We start from the raw sequence: 21479 nt of genomic DNA on the forward strand, positions 1-21479 counted from the left end.
TTTACCACTGGACCTCCACGGTGGTTACCACTGTGACCACCACCAACAGACCGTTCGTTTATTTATTCACTACTAGAAGTTGTTTGAGCATTCTTTGGCATTGCCTTTCTTTGGGATTGGAATGAAAACTGACCTTTTCCAGTCCCGTGGCCACTGCTGAGTTTTCCAAATTTGCTGGCATATTGAGTGCAGCACTTTCACAGCATCATCTCTCAGGATTTGGAATAGCTCAACTGGAATTCCATCACCTCCACTAGCTTTGTTCGTAGTGATGCTTTCTAAGGCCCACTTGACTTCACATTCCAGGATGTCTGGCTCTAGGTCAGTGATCACACCATCGTGATTATCTGGGTCGTGAAGATCTTTTTTGTACAGTTCTTCTGTGTATTCTTTTTTTTTTTCTTCTTCTGTGTATTCTTACCACCTCTTCTTAATATCTTCTGCTTCTGTTAGGTCCATACCATTTCTGTCCTTTATCGAGCCCATCTTTGCATGAAATATTCCCTTGGTATCTCTAATTTTCTTGAAGAGATCTCTAGTCTTTCCCATTCTGTTGTTTTCCTCTATTTCTTTGCATTGATCGCTGAGGAAGGCTTTCTCTGTTTGCTATTCTTTGGAACTCTGCATTCAGATGCTTTTATCTTTCCTTTTCTCCTTTGCTTTTTTTCGCTTCTCTTCTTTTCACAGCTATTTGTAAGGCCTCCCCAGACAGCCATTTTGCTTTTTTGCATTTCTTTTCCATGGGGATGGTCTTGATCCCTGTCTCCTGTACAATGTCATGAACCTCAGTCCATAGTTCATCAGGCACTTTATCTATCAGATCTAGTCTCTTAAATCTATTTCTCACTTCCACTGTATAATCATAAGGGATTTGATTTAGGTCATACTAGAATGGTCTAGTGGTTTTCCCTACTTTCTTCAATTTAAGTCTGAATTTGGCAATAAGGAGTTCATGATCTGAGCCACAGTCAGCTCCTGATCTTGTTTTTGTTGACTGTATAGAGCTTCTCCATCTTTGGCTGCAAAGAATATAATCAATCTGATTTCGGTGTTGACCATCTGGTGATGTCCGTGTGTAGAGTCTTCTCTTGTGTTGTTGGAAGAGGGTGTTTGCTATGACCAGTGTGTTCTCTTGGCAGAACTCTATTAGTCTTTGCCCTGCTTCATTCTGTATTCCAAGGCCAAATTTGCCTGTTACTCCAGGTGTTTCTTGACTTCCTACTTTTGCATTCCAGTCCCCTATAATGAAAAGGACATCTCTTTTGGGTGTTAGTTCTAAAAGGTCTTGTAGGTCTTCACAGAACCGTTCAACTTCAGCTTCTTCAGCGTTACTGGTTGGGGCATAGGCTTGGATTACTGTGATATTGAATGGTTTGCCTTGGAAACGAATAGAGATCATTCTGTCGTTTTTGAGATTGCATCCAAGTACTGCATTTTGTACTCTTTTGTTGACCATGATGGCTACTCCATTTCTTCTAAGGGATTCCTGCCCGCAGTAGTAGATATAATGGTCATCTGAGTTAAATTCACCCATTCCAGTCCATTTCAGTTCACTGATTCCTAGAATGTTGACATTCACTCTTGCCATCTCTTGTTTGACCACTTCCAATTTGCCTTGATTAATGGACCTGACATTCCAGGTTCCTATGCAATATTGCTCTTTACAGCATCGGACCTTGCTTCTATTACCAGTCACATCCACAACTGGGTGTTTTTTTTGCTTTGGCTCCATCCCTTCATTCTTTCTGGAGTTATTTCTCCACTGATCTCCAGTAGCATATTGGGCACCTACTGACCTGGGGAGTTCCTCTTTCAGTATCCTATCATTTTGCCTTTTCATACTGTTCATGGGGTTCTCAAGGCAAGAATATGGAAGTGGTTTGCCATTCCCTTTTCCAGTGGACCACATTCTGTCAGACCCCTCCACCATGACCCGCCCATCTTGGGTGGCCCCACGGGCATGGCTTAGTTTCATTGAGTAAGACAAGGCTGTGGTCCTAGTGTGGTTAGATTGACTAGTTTTCTGTGAGTATGGTTTCAGTGTGTCTGCCCTCTGATGCCCTCTTGCAACACCTACCGTCTTACTTGGGTTTCTCTTACCTCGGATGTGGGGTATCTCTTCATGGCTGCTCCAGCAAAGCGCAGCTGCTGCTCCTTACCTTGGATGAGGGGTATCTCCTCACCGCCACCCCTTCCTCACCTACCGGACAATTGCAGTCATCTCACATGCTAGTAAAGTAATGTTCAAAATTCTCCAAGCAGGCTTCAGCAATACATGAACCGTGAACTTCCTGATGTTCAAGCTGGTTTTAGAAAAGGTAGAGGAACCAGAGACCAAATTGCCAATATCCACTGGATCATCAAAAAAGCAAGAGAGTTCCAGAAAAACATCTATTTCTGCTTTATTGACTATACCAAAGCCTTTGACTGTGTGGATCACAATAAACTGTGGAAAATTCTGAAAGAGATGGGAATACCAGACCACCTGACCTGCCTCTTGAGAAATTTGTATGCAGGTCAGGAAGCAACAGTTAGAACTGGACATGGAACAACAGACTGGTTCCAAGTAGGAAAAGGAGTACGTCAAGGCTGTATATTGTCACCCTGCTTATTTAACTTATATGCAGAGTACATCATGAGAAACGCTGGACTCGAAAAAACACAAACTGGAATCAAGGTTGCTGGGAGAAATATCAATAACCTCAGATATGCAGATGACACCACCCTTATGGCAGAAAGTGAAGAGGAACTCAAAAGCCTCTTGTTGAAGGTGAAAGAGGAGAGTGAAAAAGTTGGCTTAAAACTCAACATTCAGAAAACGAAGATCAAAAAAAAAAAAAAAGAAAACGAAGATCATGGCATCTAGTCCCATCACTTCGTGGGAAATAGATGGGGAAAAAGTGGAAACAGTGTCCGACTTTATTTTTATGGGCTCTAAAATCACTGCAGATGGTGACTGCAGCCATGAAATTAAAAGACGTTTACTCCTTGGAAGGAAAGTTATGACCAACCTAGATAGCATATTCAGAAGCAGAGACATTACTTTGCCAACAAAGGTCTGTCTAGTCAAGGCTATGGTTTTTCCAGTGGTCATGTATGGATGTGAGAGTTGGACTGTGAAGAAAGCTGAGTGCCAAAGAATTGATGCTTTTGAACTGTGGTGTTGGAGAAAACTCTTGAGAGTCCCTTGACTGCAAGGAGATCCAACCAGTCCATTCTGAAGGAGACCAGCCTTGGGATTTCTTTGGAGGGAATGATTTTGAAGCTGAAACTCCAGTACTTTGGCCACCTCATGCGAAGAGTTGACTCATTGGAAAAGACTCTGATGCTGGGAGGGATTGGGGGCAGGAGGAGAAGGGGACGACAGAGGATGAGATGGCTGGATGGCATCACTGACTTGATGGACATGAGTCTGAGTGAACTCCGGGAGTTGGTGATGGACAGGGAGGCCTGGCGCGCTGTGAATCATGGGCTTGCAAAGAGTTGGACACGACTGAGCGACTGAAGTGAACTGAAATGAGAAACTGTTTATATATAAGGGATATTGATCCTAAATCACACACATATTGAAAGCTATTTTGCCTATTAAATTTTTTCTTTTTAATTAAAGACTTTTAAAATACCATATCTGTTGTTGTTCATTTGTTCAGTCATGTCCAACTCTTTGCAACCCTATGGACTGCAGCATGCCAGGCTTCCCTGTCCTTCACTGTCTCCCAGAGTTGGCTCAAATTCATGTCCATTGAGTCAGTGATGCCATCCAAGCATCTCATCCTCTGTCTTCCCCTTCTCATGCCTTCAGTCTTTCCCAGAATCAGGGTCTTTTCCAATGAGTCAGTTCTTCCCATCAGGTGACCGAAGTACTGGAGTTTCAGCTTCAGCATCTGTCCTTGCAATGAATAATCAGGACTGATTTTCTTTAGGATGGACTGGTTGGATCTCCTTACAGTCCAAGGGACCCTCGAGTCTTCTCTGATACCAACTTTAAATTTTTTTCTTTTTGATTAATGACTTTTAATACCATATGTAAGTGTAAAATGTTCGTCACTCCTTTTCTTTACGGTTCTAACCTTTATATAACACTCAGGAAGCTCTTCTCCTTGCCTAAATAATAAAAATACTCTTCCATTTTCCCTTCTGGTACTTTTATAGCACTATTTGTTATCATCAATCTCTTTCTTTCCAATTTGAAATGCTCTTTTTTAAAACGCTAAATGCTCACATTCATGTGTTTGTGTCTGTCCTCTTTTTTTTTTAGGAGTCTTTTTGTAACTTATGAGCTTTGTGAGTTTGGTTAAAGTGGCTTCCCACTTGGGTTCTCTATATTTAAGTGAAAGATAATGTCACAGTAACAGTTCTACCTCACAGAGTTGTGAAAAGTAAACCATGATGTGTCAGGGTTTGGCCCCATGGTAAGCACTCAGTAAATTATATTATTGTTTTCATTTTTGCTTATTTTAGGGTCAAGCCACTGGCTTCTAATTACTATAGTAAGTAATCCCTGTCACTAGTTTTCTCTTCAAAAATTTCTTGGCTGTTCTTCCACCTTTATTTTTCTATTTGAATTGAATGTCAATTCATCAAGCTCTGAGAAAAACAAATGAAAAAAGAAACAGTTGAGATTCTGATTGAAATTGCATTCAATTTATATATTAAAAGAAGAGGTTTGACATCTTACAGAACTGAATCTTCTCCTCTATAAACAGTGTAACTCTCTCCTTTATTGAGGTTTTGTTTTTTGCTCTTTAATCAAATTTAAATTACATTGAGACTTAAGCATTGCATTTTCTAGCTTTTCCCTTGTTATGCTTGAGACTGGCCCTTTTCCTTAGGAACAGGTGAAGGCAGCTTTGGATTTTCATTAAACTCCTTAAGATACATTCTCTTTTACAGTCATATAAACACCCCTGGGAGGTGAGATTGAACATTTCAAACTTATAGATGAGGAAAGAAGGAAGGAAAGTAATAGTTTTATATATCCATGTATCAGGCATTTCAACTTAATCTAAAGTCAATCTGTGGCTCAGACAGTAAAGAATCTGCATGCAATGCCAGAGACCCGGGTTTTATCCCTGGGTCGGGAAGATCCCCTGGAGAAGGAAATGGCAAGCCACTCCAGTATTCTTGTTTGGAGAATCCCATGGACAGAGGAGCCTGGCAGGCTACAGTCCATAGGGTCGCAAAGAGTCGGACAGGACTCTGACACACTAAAGTAGATCTAACGTCCATCTACTGTGTTACACCAAAGTAGTAGGTCTACTACACTAAAGTAGACTAACACGCTGAAGTAGGTCCATTATCCCCGTTTTACAAATGAGGAAACTGATTCTGAGAGAAGTTCAGGTGACATGGCCAAAGCATACAATACGTCAAGGTGGGGCTCAAACAGAGGGTTTGGGATTCTGAATGAGATGTCCTAAAGACTAGTGGTCACTGCTTCCCCTATCCTGTCTCATCGTCTCACACTTGTTGTTTGTCTCAGGAAAGTTGACCAAAACTTTGCTGGTCTGTTTCCCGGGGCAGACTGCTCTTCTCTAGTTTCTGGACTCGTCCCAGTGGCCCAGCGCGTGCAGCCCTTCCCAAGAGCCAGTCACAGTGGCTTGGTGGGTTCTGTTGCGTTCAAATGTGACTGGGGGCTTCACAGATGGTGCTAGTGGTAGAGAACCCACCTGCTAGGACAGGAGACATAAGAGACGTGTGTTCGATCCCTGGGTCAGGAAGATCCCCTGGAGAAGCGAATGGCTACCCACTCCAGTATTCTTGCCCGGAGAATCCCATGGACAGAAGAGCCTGGCAGGCTACAGTCCACAGGGTCTCAAAGAGTCAGACATGACTAAGTGACTTAGCACGCACACATGTCATCTAAATTTGAATGTGGCCTGGATGTCTAGCTATGGAAAGTGCCTGGAAGGATGTCCAGGGTTGGAGGGAGACTGATGGAGGCTAAAAATCCTGTCATACACCTGCACCTTGCTGTTTTGCTATCTGACTGTTGTGGTTGAGAGGCTCTATAGTGAGATTAGGTTGTCAGGTTCATTAGTGCACAACGCAAGGGAGCAACATAAGGGGTGACCGTCACAGAGTGGCCAGAAGGAGCAGCCTAACCTGGAACGGCCCTTCCACTGCGCGTCCTCAGCCAGGAAAGAGCTGCAGCCTTTGCCACCAGTGGGATGTGTTTCTCCTGGATTTGTGTATTGATCTTCCTTTAATAGAAAGTTTATTATTGACCCTTGGTTCTTTTCACAGAAAAAAACATTAAGTACTTGCTTTTTTTGGTTTTCCCATGGTAGCCACTTGGGCAGAATTTTAACCTCTTGCTGATTTTGTGTGTGTGTGTGTGTGTGTGTGTGTGTGTGTGTGTGTATTTGTGCACACATTGTCTCTCTTGTATCTTGAGGGAATAAATCCTGCTCTAGAATCTGGGCTCTAGAAGAGGTCCCCAGAGGCCAACTGCTCAGGCCTCTGCCCCCAGACAGGTCTTCATCTGAATGGAGACAAAACATTTCTGAATATACCCTGGGTGCATCTGGAGGGTGTAAGGGAACCTGAGTGGGTGGGGCTCTAGACTCTGGATATTTCATGTTTGCTTGAAAGAGCTGTTTCCCATATTGAGACTTTGAGTAACATTTCATTAGCTAAAAATGCTTCACTCCTATGAAGTGAAAGGTTGAAATGAAATGACTGGTCTGTGCTACCTAGGAGGGACTCATATATTCTCTTTTGGAAAAATTTCAGAAATGAAAAATTTGAACCCATTCTTCTTGCTTTCCTAGATTTTTTGGCTAGTGATAATCTGGGGGAGAGAGAGAGAGGCAGGTCTGAGTAACTGGAAGTAGGATGTCTTTCTTTGAAATTCAGCAGGAATTCCTAGAGCTTGTTGGGCTTTCACAGCTCCAGGCTGGCACCTCCTGGAGCTGAGCAGCATAGTCGCCTCATGTGACCCCGTGGGTAACACTGCTCTGGATGGTACTGGACTGGGGATGTTGGACCATGAGACAGGAAGAGATCAGGCCTCCTGCCCTTGGAGCCCGCTGTTGTTGTTCATTGCTAAGTCGTGTCTGACTCTTTTGCGACTCCATGGACTGTAGCCCACCAGGCTCCTCTGTCCATGGGGTTTCCCAGGCAAGAGTACTGGAGCAGCTTGCCATTTCCTTCTCCAGGGGATCTTCCCAACCCAGAGATCGAACCCATGTCTCCTGCATTGGCAGGCGGATTCTTAACCATGAGCTATCAGGGAGCCCTAAAGAAATGGTCCTTAACTGTTAAGGTTTGATGGGGGTCAGTGCACAGCATTGTCTTTCCCTGCCCATGATCAGAAGCAATTGAGAGAAATTCAGGCCTCAGTTCAGTTCCGTTCAGTCGCTCAGTCGTGTCCAACTCTTTGTGACCCCATGAATCACATCAGGAAGGTTCAAATATCACCTTTATGACTGGTAAATCTGATCCTAGAGGATGTATTTTATATCTATGGGAAGGTGAGTTTTAAAAAGTGAATACTAGAATCAGACAGACTTATCCACCCAACACAGCTGCTGACTAAAAAAAATTAGTCACAGTCTGAAAGTAGAGAGTTATTTTATTTGGTGGGAATGTTAGGGACTCCAAGTCCAGGAGGCAGAATCTCAGTAGTCCTGAGAAAATTGGTCCGAGGATGTGGGAGTGGGAGTCAGGTTATATACAAATTCACAACAAAGAGGGCAGGGAGTCTGAACATCAAAGATTACTGCTAAATTGTAAGGAAAACCAAATATCAAGCTAAGGGATTTAGCGTTCTTCTATGTAAGAGAAGATGCAAGCTCTGGGCTCACTGAGTTCATTCTGTTCATATGTACCTAAGCTATCTAGGGCCAAACCCTGTTTTTTTATTTTTATTTTTTTTGATTTCTCACATCCTGCCTCCACTAAGCTCTTCAGCTCTTCAGCAATCACTATTAGGGGTGACGGCATTTGCTAGATTGCAGACCCTTTTGGGAGCCTTCATCTACTCAGATGGTAAAGAATTCTCCTGCCAATGCAGGAGACCCAGGTTCAGTCCCTGGGTTGGGAAGATCTCCTGGGAAAAGGAATAGCTACTCACTCCAGTATTCTTGCCTGAGAAATCCCGTGGACAGAGGAGACTGGCGGGCTACAGTCCACGGGGTCACAAAGATTCAGACACGGTTGAGTGACTAACACTTTCATTCACATATGGTGGCTTGGAAACGTTGATGGCTGTGACATTTCTTGCCCACCGATATGGCAGGAAATATTTCATTTCACACAGGTAACACGAGAGAACCACAGTCTTCTCCTGCTGGCTATCCCCCTGCCCTCTGACCTCTCCCCTAACATTTATAGAATGGGGAAATAGAGTAGAATGCTCCCTAATCTCTTAAGACAGCAGAGGAGAAAAAGTGGCCAGGTTACACACGTCCAGTTCTTATCACCCATATTGCCAACCCAGGGGAAAGGTCTGGAGTGTTACAGTGAAAGATGTCCCTCCACAAAAAACACCAGGTATGGGAAAAGGAGGGCTTCCCTGATGGCTCAGATGGTAAAGGATCTGCCTGCAACGCAGGAGACCTGAGTTTTATCCGTGAGTTGGGAAGATCCCCTGGAGTAGAGGACGGCTACCCACTCCAGTATTCTTGCCTGGGAAATCCCTTGGACCAGGTTCCCGCCTTCAACAAGCCCAGGTGATCAGCTGGAGAGGAACTCTTAAAGTAATAGATACTGACTATATGAGTTTTTGGCACAAGAAACAAATTTAGATATTGAAAAGGAATGATCAGAATAGCACATGTTTAGTCAGGGAACATTTCTGGAAGGAAGCAATGGGCCATTTGGTAGAGAGATGGGCTCATAGCTTTAAAGATAAAGAAATGGGGGGAAGTTCTTGAGGAGCTTGAACTATGGTAAAATGAAAAAGGCCTCCCAACATGACAAATACAGTGGCTCTCGTGTGACCTGGGAGATGTGAATTAGTGTCAGCAGTCTAAGTGGTCATAAAGATTAGATGGCACAGCCCCGTGGACGGCCCACGGTGGCAGCTGTGAAGGGAGTGGTTCTGGGGATTCCAGCGAGACCAGGCTCCTGGCGTGAGACAGCGTGAGTGCAGGGCCTCTCTTCTGACTTATTACTGGTTTGATAAATCGGGTGTGCTTTCTCATTTACCCAGCTGAAAGAATATAGCTTTTAGCTTAGTTTTCTTTAGAGCAAAAAGAAAAGTGTTTTGTTTTTGTTTTTCTCTTTGTTATATCAGCTAGTATGCAACTGAGAGCTGTGTGTACATAGGCTCAATTTTTCTTGAGTTTTCTGTTTAATTGAAAGTGGGTTAAAATCCACTTTAGGTTCTAAGGAGCATCCTGGGAGGAATAGTAACACAGGCCTTCCAAAAACCATGGATAATTCAGAGACCATATATTTCTTAATTTTGGAATTACTCTGTGATTTTTTTTTTTTTCTTTTCTGGTTGTGCCATGCAACTTGTAGGATCTTAGTTCCCCAACCAGGGATCCAACCCTGGGCCTTGGCAGTGAAAGCATGGAGTCCTAATGACTGGACTGCCAAAAACTCCTAATTTTTGTAAGGTGGACTTTTTTTCTTTCAAAACACATTTTTCTTAGGGTGACATTATGGTGTATTCTAAGAATACCCAGAAACTGGTAGGTATAAAGGGAAGGGACAATAGAGATTTAAAATGAACTGTGGATGAATATATAGACAGTCAAAATTTAAGAAGAACGTAGTCCTGTCTGATCCATTTGCTGCCTGTTTGACCATACATGGTGGGGTTATTCATACTTACATATGAACAAGTAGCAGATATATGAGCTTGTTGCCATTAAGTTAAATTGATTAATCCAAGTGTTAATCAGAGATGTCTGTCTGTCCGTGTCATATAGTAGAGTTTGTTACGACTATAGGCAGAGAGATCTCGGTGACCAATTGAGAATGTTTTCCACCTGCCTGCTGTCTCCTAAAATAAAACAATAAAAAAAAACAATAAAAAAAATAAAATAAAACAATAAAATAAAAATAAAACAAAATAAAACAAATGCTGAGCCCAGTGCCTTGTGCAAAGGAAGCGTCCCGAAGACTTAACGTGGAGAAATATCTACTGTATTTCAGTTTAAAAGAGGTTATAAAATGGTATGTAAAGCAATATCCCAGCCAAATAGTTGTTTAGTTCTGTTAAGCCAGATGCTGTTTTAGGAGCTGGGTACAAGAACTGGGTGGGGTGAAGCTACCGTTGCTTTGTGCTGCATTTGGTTTTGTTACACAGGAGAGACTGGTGCATCTTGCTCTGATGTCCTCAATAGATAGAAAACATCTATTTCTTTTCCTTATTTTTTTTGGGGGGGGGAGCCAGAGACTAATTTTGTGCAGGTATTTGTCCATAGATTTCTGAGTAGGTGACCTCTCTGAGAGGTCAGTCACATGAACTCGGCTCATCTTCTCCTTCTGGGGTTTAGGGCAGTGCTTTGAGAGAGCTCATTTATTCCTCCCTCTGGAGACCTCCCTTTCTGGGGAAGCCTTGGCTGGGAGAATCATTGTGGTGATTTTCCTCCTTTCTCAGTCTGTCCTCTTTTGCCATCGTGTTGAACCTTTGAGATTTTTATTCTGGGAAGAAAGACTTAGAAACACAGTTTCTAGCCTACGGTGAATTAAGCATTTGAGTCATATGGGTTCCCAAACCAAATTTTGGCACCGGAGTCTTTAGTAATGGAAATTTGAGTTTTGTGGTCTGCTACCCAACTGGCCCCCACTCCTGGCTTCGTCTCTATATGCTCTAAGGTAAGTCTTTAGGTCTCTGTGCCTTAGTTACTTCCATAAGATCAGGAGGGATTTCCAACCCATTTTCTAACCATTTGACAAGGGTTAAGAAATCTGTACTTACAGAATTATTTGAACAGGAGAACCTCCTCCACTGAGTAGTTACTATGAAACTTTTATTCCAGCAAGAAGAAAAATTAGTGGTATAAAACCCCAGAACCTGAAGGAACGAAGCCATTCAAAAAATGAATTGATGTTTGTACTGATTTGTTCCCAAGTCCTTATGTTAGTCCCTCTAATGAGAGTGCAAATTACTGACCAACCTTTTGGTATTTCTTTCAGGGACACCTGTGTGGTTCTTTGTGAAAATTGCTCCAATTCGAAACGAACAGGATAAAGTGGTTTTATTTCTTTGCACTTTCAGTGACATAACCGCTTTCAAACAGCCGATTGAAGATGATTCATGTAAAGGTTTGTAATTCTGATTTGTACAAATACTTTTAAACCTTTTTTTTTTTTTTTCCTATAGTGTGACTCTTTGTTACAGAGAATTTGAGGTTGCCACAGCAGTCTCTGAACAAGGACCAAGATTTAAACTTTAATTTGTGTTGGGTAAAGCATTGTATCATTCTTGAATGCATTGAGGGGAAAGAAAGTGAGGAAAAACAGCTTTGGTTAGGAAGGCATTTTAATCAGTTTCATACCTCTGTAGATTAACCCTTTCCAAGTAGACAGAAGAAGGTAATTGGGCACCTCTGGTATCTTTGGAACCTTTGCAGGTTTTCACGTGGCAGATGTCAGTTACCCAAATGAGCAGCTCATGACCACATTCATCTTACTTCTATATACGCTTCTTTAAATTTGAGTTCTAGCATTTTCAGAGTGTTAAAGCAGATTTTAGCACATCGCTACCTCTGTGGTTGATTAAGTCTGTGGCTGGTTAATTCATTGGAAACACGACATTAATGAGGCCAGGGTCTTCGGTAACATTCCCATATGGGTCATTTAATCAGCTCGGGAACCACAGATTTTAGCACTCACCTCAGCGGTATCACATACACGTATTGTTTGAATAACACTGGGGACCTAGGAGAGGAGACAGCTCAGGATTTCTAGAACAGTGATACTCCTGAAGTGGTCCAGCCCATCAGGCTGTCAAACCCAGAAGTCTGGAATTAGGAGGTGTCAGAGCACTCTTTTCCAAGATAGCCAAGAGGCCAGGAGCTCTTTCTCGTGGCAGTATTTCCTGGCTGGGCGGCTGATTTTCCAGCTCTACCTGAGACCCTGCTCCTTGCATTTTCTGAGATGCAGCAGAGAGTATAGGTGTGAAGTTCAAGGGAGAGTAAAACTGGGGCATGTTATCCTTGACATGACAAAACTGTGATTGTTAAGTGGCAAGAAAGGAAGAAATAAAAAGCTTTCCATGGCTGCTCCTCTGGGGCTGTGTCCTCTGAGGGCATATAAAGTCCTACCACGTTTGGACGCTCCTTTTTATAGAGTTCAGAGCACAGTGCTGTGCATGCCACTGCATCCTTTTTTTTTTTTTTTTTTTTACTATCTATAGCTCAATAAATCAACAACAGCCTGCCTTTGGGTTTCAAGACCAGAGCAGATGTAAATAAAATCTCTCCACTTGTCTCAGCCTCCTGCAGTCTCCTTTCTTCCTGCAGATTTGTGACTCCCTGATTTCTGGTTTCTGACTTGAAGATTTCTCAGTGCAGTAGCCATCACCGGCGAACAGGCTCACTCGTGATGAGTATCATCCTGTTACCATCTAGAGAGGCCGTTCGCTTTTTTAACTGGGTAAACACATAAATAGCATTTTAAAGATAATCTGATATTTTGACACTTATTTTTGCAAGTTTTCTCAGAAAAATGTGAACTAGGGGATGCAGTCGAGTCAGAATGTTTTCTTATCATCACCACTGGAACATTTTCAGGTGATGTGAAGGGATTGTTTAGCAGGAAGGGCTGAGTCAACTTAGAGCACCCCCCACGGGGGTGGGGGTCCACATGGCATTCTCGGGGAGCCTGAAAGAAGAGATAAATCAGACTGATGCAGGGAGACTCAGTGAGGTTTATTTTTCAGGCGTAAAATGCTCCACTTCATTTGTCCTGCCTCATTCATGCCTTTCCCTTGTGCATACAAGTTTGTGTACACACACGCACACCCTATTCCCTGTTAGCCAAGGGAACCAGATATTAATTCTCTTTGTCCATGAAATACATAGGAGTAATCCGCAGCTTGCTTCCTAAAAATTTAAAATATACACATGTATGCACAGACACACAAGTACACACTCTTTGTCCCTCAATATAAGAATGCAGATAGTGGATCATGTTTAATGTTTCCTCCAAGACAGGACTTTATAAGCCTGTCCACTGCAAATGCTATGGCAGATATGTTTAGACTTTCCCGCTCGTCATGTCACCATGCCCCTGACCCACATGGATTTGGTGGTCTGTTCAGGACGAGGTCAGATTTTATACTAGTCTGTTGATGATGGAAGAACATGATAATTCTCCAGGCCTTGTTCGTTGTAAGTCTATAAACTGCAGTTCTGGCTGCAAGGGTCCAATATAACGGTGGGAAAACATCTTGTAGATGGAAAATACACTGCCATGGGACTGGGTGATTCTCCTGACTTGACATTTGTCCTTGGAAGTGTTCTCACGTTGCGAGATTCCAGCTGGTCCAGCTGCGCTTTCAGTGCAACACCTCAATTAGCATAAAAAGTCTGAGTGTTGGTGACCCAGGCTTGCGTAGAATGCATCTTTAAAAAAAAAAGATGTATTTATTTTTGGCCACGCTGAGTCTTTGTTGCTGCACGGGCGTTTCTCTAACTGCGCTGAGCGGAACGTCTCTCTAGTTGTGGTGTGAGCTCGTTGTGATGGCTTCTCTCGCTGCGGAGCACGGGCTCTGCTGCGTGTGGGCCTCGGTGGTGGTAGCAGGTGGGCTCCATCGTTGTGTTTTCCGGGCTCCACATCGTAGGCTCAATAGTTGCAGCACGTGGTCTTGGCTGCTTCATGGCACGTGGGATCTTCCTGGACTAGGGCTCAAGCCCATGTACCCCGCATTGGCAGGCAGATTCTTTACCACTCAGCCACCACGGAAGCCCATAGAATTCACTTTTGAGCTGTAATGGAAGGACGGATAATTGAAACCCCCAGAAAATCCCCAGGTATTTGCTCCTTAGCATAGCAATATGAGATGTTTTCCCATTAAAGTCAGCTATGCTTAAATTGTCTTTAAAATGACTTCGTTTTTTTCTGATGGCTTTGTGCCTAATTTTGGGGCTTAGGAGTGGGATGGGTGTATCCTACAGTAATTCGAGAAGCCAGTTGGTGCCTGACATTTTCCCATGAACAGCCCACAAAGGGGAGAACACATAGGATCATTGGTGATAGACTGTTTTAGCATCTGACACAAAGTAACTCCCCTTTGCGCCTAAGCTCCAATCACGTGATGGGCCCTGGTTCCGCTCTAAGCCCCCTCCTTTATTTAGTGTATCAGTTCTCATGACCCTTTTCATGAATTATCTAGACCCCTGATTGCCTCATCTCTTCTTTCCTGTTCACCTTTTGGCTGTTTCCCTTGTTCTCTGATAAAAAAAGTGCCCACAAATGGCATGGAGCAAGGGGATGAGAGCCAAGCTAGGTTTGCTGTTTGGTAACAGCTCTAGTGTGTGTGCATGTGTGTGTGTTTAAAGGCTGAAGGAGAGAGTAGGTGGGAATTCTTGGTTGAAATGAGACTCAGGGACGCGCTGGGGTTTCATTTGTTCCCCATCTCTTGCTTTTCTGTTACTGTGGATAATTGGGAGTGGGCTGCAGGGTGTTTTTCTCTGTTGAATCCGCCCTTGTAAACCAGGCAAGTGGGTAGAGAAGAATTAGAGTGTAGGGCTCAGAGGTTTTTTCCACATTGTTCACCCCACAATGAGTCACCCCTCTTGTTTGCTCTCTTACCTCACGGAATAATCTCACATTAAAGGAGCGAATTCATTTTCAAAGATCTACACATTTACTTCTAAATTCAGGGTTAAAATTGAGCCAAGAGTGGACAAGAAAATGAATGTAAAACTCTGAAGGAGATTTTTAAAGCCCAAAGATATAGAATATTCAGGGCTGAAGGTGCTGGCAAGCTGCCCTGACTGCTGACCCTTCTCCACGAGTCTTCACGTGGGGTACATATGAGGTGTTCTCAGGGAAGAGAGAGGGTAATAGATACAAAGCGCAGGACCCCCTCCCCCTTCAATAGTCACATTTTCTCTCTCTGCACTTCGGATGACGGGAAGGTGATGATGTAGTGACTTCTGCTTGAAGAAGCCATCCTAGAGTTTTGGGTGTTGGTACATCGATAGGAGAACGATCTGGGGGCAGGAAGACTTGAGGACCCCTCGGCAGTGTCCGCACTGTCTGGTGGTCTGCTGTGTCCTTTGTTCCCTGCTGGATGTTGGGTTGTGGCGCCAGCTCCTCTCAAGGACCCCGTGGCTCTTCAGATCAGGATGCGCCTGCGTCCTGGCCTCCGTCCCCCAGGGTGCTTTCAGGAGCCTCTGCAGCTGCTGTTCCAAGCGCCCCCACGTGCTTTCCCAGGGAGGGGCCTCTAGGTCTGTGTTTTCTAGTATCTCTGGACTTGCCCTGGGAGGAGCTGGAATTTCACCTCCTCTTAGAACCATCTCTTCTGGCCTAGGGAGGATACAGGGATGTATGGGCTAAAGCAGCCTAGTGGGGGACTCACCCCAGCTGAAGCCAGTAGCCAGTGTGTGCTCAAGTAAGGGAGAGAGGGTTGTCCTTACTGAGAATGGAGAAAGGACTCGGTGAGTACTTTCTAGCTGCTTGTTAGATTGTAAACTGCGTTCCCCTTCTCCTGTCCTTCTCCATTCATGCTTCCCCCCGCCTCCTGTTCACCCTTCTCATCTTGCCTGATCGTGTGATGCTTTGATCACCCCCTGACACACCCAGCCCTACCTGCCATGTGGTGACCTTTAAGACAGAGCTAGAAGAACCCTGAGCTGGGGATTTCTTCATCTGAGCTCAGTTCCCTGTTGAACTCCCAAATGGGATATAATTGGAAGGGTGGGTGCAGAAATACCTCCTAAAACTGAACAGAGTTTGTAAAACAGGCTACTTTTCCTTTGGTACTTTATGTCTATTGGAAACCCAAATAGAAATAGGACAATGGGAGAAAACAATTTGTTCGTCATCCACGTTTATTCAGCATACACATTTACTGGGTGTCTTTGGGGATGTTTAGCTTTATGATCGACGCTGACCCTAAGGAAATGTAAGACAGAGACCCTGCTCCTTATAGTCTATTTGGGAGATGGGCAGACAGGTAAGCAAATAAGAACAATGAAGCCTAACCAATAATCTAATGGGAATCTGCCTAAGGCAAATAGGTACATGGGCGGGAGCCGGTGATTCGGCTGGGGGTAGGTGGTGTCAGGGAAAGGCTTCCTTGAAGGCAGAGGGTCTCCCAGCTGCCTTATTTTCCTTGTGGAAGTGACTTCCCTTAACAAGATCACCTTAAGCTCAATTCTCATTGAGTTATTCTCTCCCAGCTGGCCCCTCGGACAATAGGAAATTGACATTTTCCAGCAGTGTTTTTCCTGACGCTCTGCTGTAAGGGACATTGTTGGTTCAAATTGTACATTTATCTTCTACCAAACCCATTTTCTTCTCTTCTGTGTTTTCTTAAAATTTTTATTGACGTATAATTACAGTAGTATGTAAGTTTCAGGTGTACAGCAAAGTGATTCAGGTATATTAATATATGAATGTATATGCATACATACTCTTTTTCAGATACTTTTCCTTTATAGGTTATTACAAGTGAATATATTTCCCTGTGCTGTACAGTAAATCCTTGTTGTTTATCTGTTTTGTGTATGGCAATGTGTGTCTGTTGATCCCATACTCCTAACTCCTCTCCGCTGTCCCCTTTGGCAACCATAAATTTGTTTTCTATGCCTGTGAGTCTGTTTCTGTTTTGTAAATAAGTTCCTTTGTATCTTTTTTTTTAGATATGACATCACATAAGTGACAAGTGATGTCATGTACTTGTCTGTCTCAGTCTAACTCACCTTCTCCCATGTTTGCAATCTCATTGTATGGCTATCACCCCAGTCACCCTAACCGGGGACCCAGGGCCCACTTGGATCGCCTCCTCTCTCCTTCTGCAGTCCTTGCTTCTGCCTCTGCAGCTGTTCTCAAATCTCCCCTTGTCTCCTGGCTCAGGCCACAGCACTGATCCAGGTCCTCATGGCGTCTGGGATTCTGATTGGTCTTCTATCTGTTAACCACTCCCACACTGCCATTCTCTCCTAAAATGGCCCCACCATATTTAAACTCCTTTACTTGCCATCTAGGTTCTCGCACTTAAGTTCTTCTTGGTCTGACCCTTGACGACCTCTTTAGCATCACTTCAGGCCACTGCCTGCATTCTCCTCCCCTCTGCATGCCATGCACCATTCATCTAGCTATTTAGAAGCTCTTCCTTGTCACTGACATGTTACTCTGCTTTGTGATTTTTCTGCCTTCGTGGGTGCTGTTCCTTCTGTGTTGGATTGTCTGTCTTTTCTTTCCTGAGTTCAGCTGGCTCCTACTCATCTTTGCAAAGTTTGCTCTAGTATCGCTTCCTGTGGGAAGCCTCCCTGATAGCCCAGCCTGGATTTGTTATGCCTTCTCTGGACAGTTTTGGCCATAGCATCCTGTACTCATGTGTTGCAGAATTTAGCTTACTATATCATGGTTTTTAATTTACTTATCAGCTTTCTGTACTAGAATACAAGCCCTTTGAGGCCAGAATCTGTACCTTACTCATCTTAGCATCCCTGGTACTTGGCACTTTGATGGTACATAGTCGTTATGTTTGGAATTAATATGTGAATGAATGATGTTCTTCCATCTGGCTCGGCATGATTCCTATTATAAAGTTTTTGGGGCCCAGAAAGAACAACTTGGGGGTGGAACTTGGGAAAGGACTTATTGCCTCCCTTCAGAAGAGGCAGAGTCTGCCCATCCCGGTAGAGATGCGATGGAGGGTTTCATGCTGCCTGTCCGTTTCCCCATCCAACACCCACTCGCCTTCCTGTGCCCTTCACAGTCAGTCGAGAGCAGAGAATCAGGGCTAGAGTGAGGGACTAGCTTGGGCCTGGGGAAATGCCCAAAAGTCCGGGAATCTTTCTTTTAATGTTTTGTGCCATGCTATCGGATGGACCAGGATCCCAAGCCCTGCCAGGCAGGGTCTGGGATATCTGCCTTGCCAAGTCCCTCTTATCGTTGGTCCCAGAGTGCAGATCATGGTGGAGGTGGTGGTGGTGGTGGATGGGTAGGACTGAGTGGGGGGTGTGCAGAGCCCTTGCTGATGTTTACATGCACAACTATTTTCCCCCCACCTGGAAAATATACTTTCTTTTTCTCTTGAAGAGCTTTGCAGAATTCATTTCCCACTTTGTTTTGAGCTGAAGGTGAGCCTGACTCCGAAAGAGACTTTAAAATATTCTAGCCCATGGTTCACACAAGTGAATTCCAATGAGCACTTTCATAAATGGCTGATTTGGGGGAAGATGTCAAAGACCCCTGGAGAGTCTGGGCTGTCCCCTCCTGTCAACACCAGCAGGACTCCCCGCAGCCCGACCACCGTGAGCCTCTTTTCACACTGACCCCAGCAAGTCCCATTTCTTAATGGCATTGGGATGGATGAAAATGCCACTACCTTTTTTATAGCCCAACACTTCTGGAAGAGATAAAAAGACCTGATTTGCTATTCTTGCTATATTGACAAAAATTTGTACAGATTATGATCCTTAAAGGTTGTGCAGAAAAAAAAAAAAGAGCCATCATTCTGGTTGACTCCATTGTCCTCTGAATTCTCAGTCTGTCTTGGAAAGGTGCTCCAGGGTAAAATGTGGTAAATGAGATTTCTGCTATTAGGCAGACTACTTATAACCTCTAAAGGATAAAATATAATATTGCCTAGTCTTGCTTTTCACTGTCATGTAGAAATAGTTTCATGCTCTGTTTATTTAATGTACACCCCCATCCAGGTCTTTGGCGCTTCCTAGCCCACGCCTGGTTTGGAGAACCCCTGCAGGCTTTCAGGGGTCTCATGAGACAATTGCCGTGGTCATAAGCTTGATGCAGAAGGCTTGTTGGATGTTGGAATGGACAGTTGTCTCTGGGGACCTTTAAAACATCCCTCATGCATCTTAAATTCTTAGTAAAGATCACTTGTTCATTTTAGATTTTGGAGTATGGAGTGGGAGGATTAGAAAAAGACCAATGTTTTACTTCCCCTGGAGGAGCTATTCCAAAGGGCCAAGGAGGCCTCAAGACTGTTTGTTTAGTCCACTACTACTCGGAGTGCTGAACTTAGTTTGCTTTACCAGGAAAATGCACCCTGCACTTAGAGCGTGCAGGTCGAGAGTGTTTTAAGTTCCACTTTATAGATGAGATAACTGAGGCCCAGGTGACTTAAGCAATTTGTTGGTGGTCACAAGCAAGCAGATTTGGGACTTATATCCGTATTTCTTTACTCCAAGTTCAGTGCTAGGCTCATTGAATTTCTAGTTTTAAGGGGACCTACATGCCATCAACTATCCTTCCCTCATCCCAGAGCAGACTAAAATCAACCACTATTATCTCCCCACCTCTCCAGGGGTTAAATTCATTTCTTATTCCCCTGGCTTTGGAGAATGTAGTACATGGAATGACCATTTGTCTAGCTTGTCTAGTTATTTAAAACCTAGAACCAGCTTGGTCTCTGCTAGGATCAGACGCCATGGGGCTTGCGGACAGCCTGAGCCGTAGATTCAGAGAAACATCTCGATTGCCTGGTATTATCTGGCAGAAAAGCCTTGGGCCAGAGTAGAGTGATCTGGGTTTTAGACCCTTTAACTGCCTAGACACTCTGTGCCTCGGTTTCCCTATTTGTAAAACAATGCTACTATTAAAGCCTGCCTTCCCTACACCACAGAGCTATGATTAGGATCAAGTGAAAGTACAAAGGAAAAGCCCACCGCTGCCCAGATTTCAGCATGTCCAGGGGCTTCTCTGAGCAGCAAGTTTTGATGGCGAGGATGGCCGAGTGACTCATGGGTGCACAAGAGGGTGGAAATCTGCATCTGATAGCGTAACTCGTGGTGTAAATGTCCAAGTGCCTCCAGGACCCAAGTGAACCTGTCTCTCCTGTCTTCCGCATGCTCCAGGCTGGGGGAAGTTCGCTCGGCTGACCAGAGCACTGACGAGCAGCCGGGGTGTCCTGCAGCAGCTGGCTCCCAGCGTGCAGAAAGGCGAGAACGTCCACAAGCACTCCCGTCTGGCCGAGGTAAGGGCAAGGGCTTAGCTCAGCTTAACCCTCCCCTCACTTCAGAGGGTCCCTGGGCTGAGAAAATGGTCCACAGGGAGGGTGCTGGCTTGGACGGGACCTGCAGGACTCTGGACTCTTGTCTTGGCTGAGCTGCACACCACAGTGTGTGACTCTGGGTAAGTGAATTAACTCTTGTGAGCTTTGTACTTTCCCGTATGTAAAAGGGAACTGCAAATTCCATTTGAAATTGCTTGAGATAAAAGATGTCAGTTGACTCTCAGGAAGGAGATAGTAGTGCCATATATATGAAGGGGGCTTTACTTATAAACCTTTGCTGTTTGGGCAATGAATACTGTTATAGGAAAAGAAGATACAGGAAACAAAAAGAAAGAAAATAAAAATCACTTAGAATCCCACTAACCATGTAACATTGTTATAATTTTTGTGGGCTTGCCTTAACTCTTCTTTGTATTTAAGAAATATTCTATTTCCTCAAGCCTAAGCAATGTATTTTTTTACTTTAATGGAGTTGAGATGTATCTAAGAATCAATATGTGCATTTAAGGTGGCTTATATTGCCTTTTCTTCATTTTATATAATTATCAACATGTGGAAAAAAAAAAAGTGAAAGCATTAGTCGCTCAGTCATGTCTGATTCTTTGTGACCCCATGGACTGTAGCCCACCAGGCTCCTCTGTCCATGGAATTCTCCGGGCAAGGATACTGGAGTGGGTAGCCATTTACTTCTTAAGGGAATCTTCCTGATCAAGGGATCAAACCCAAGTCTCCTGCGTTGTAGGCAGATTCTTTTACCATCTGAGCCACCAGGGAAGCTGGATTATGAAAGTTTTCCTGGATGATAAATATACTTAATATTACTGTTGTTTCCATAACCTTTGTAGTAAGGAAAACTCATGGTGGTGGTGTTCTTCCTTTTGCTGGGACAAGTGAGAGTCTGGGAAGCCTGGACAAGATATTTGATCAGGCTCAGTGCACCCCCATGATTACTGTCTGTCTTTGGTGGTTTTGCATGCAAACCACTCTCATCTCCCTTTGGTGGTGCCTGGTATTTTTCCCAACTAGACCAAGTAAGGTCTAGTTAATTAGTAAGACCAATTAAGAGATTACACCTTCCACACAGCACATTTCCATCATACCCAAAGATGACCCGTCTTGGCTGTCTCTCTGCCTGGTGGTGGCCCGTCAGTTCTTAATCTGTGCGCAGAAGGCAGGGTGCTTCCTGACTTGCCTCTTGGCTCCCATACCCCTGAGGGAGACGCTCCCAGCGTGGTGCAGCTGACAGTGGGTGCTCTGCACATGTGCACCGAATGTCTAACGAGTTGACTACAGAAGATGTCCGTATATGTATAGCAGCCAAAAGCTTCTGCCCATAGTGGGAATGGGGGACATTCACTTG

General features: G+C 44.1%; 1 protein-coding gene across 2 annotated transcripts in view; it reads left to right on the plus strand.

Moving 5' to 3' along the window:
• KCNH1 (potassium voltage-gated channel subfamily H member 1) overlaps nucleotides 1-21479 on the plus strand; it is a 434009-nt gene that overhangs the window by 46529 nt on the left and 366001 nt on the right. For both annotated transcript variants that reach the window (XM_027565678.1, XM_027565679.1), the window contains exons 4-5: nucleotides 11098-11226; nucleotides 19962-20080. In XM_027565678.1, coding sequence (XP_027421479.1) covers nucleotides 11098-11226; nucleotides 19962-20080 — 248 coding nt within the window. The remainder of the gene's footprint in view (nucleotides 1-11097; nucleotides 11227-19961; nucleotides 20081-21479) is intronic.

The sequence above is a fragment of the Bos indicus x Bos taurus genome, chromosome 16 (genome assembly GCF_003369695.1).
Source record: "Bos indicus x Bos taurus breed Angus x Brahman F1 hybrid chromosome 16, Bos_hybrid_MaternalHap_v2.0, whole genome shotgun sequence".
In the NCBI taxonomy this organism is placed as follows: domain Eukaryota; kingdom Metazoa; phylum Chordata; class Mammalia; order Artiodactyla; family Bovidae; genus Bos; species Bos indicus x Bos taurus.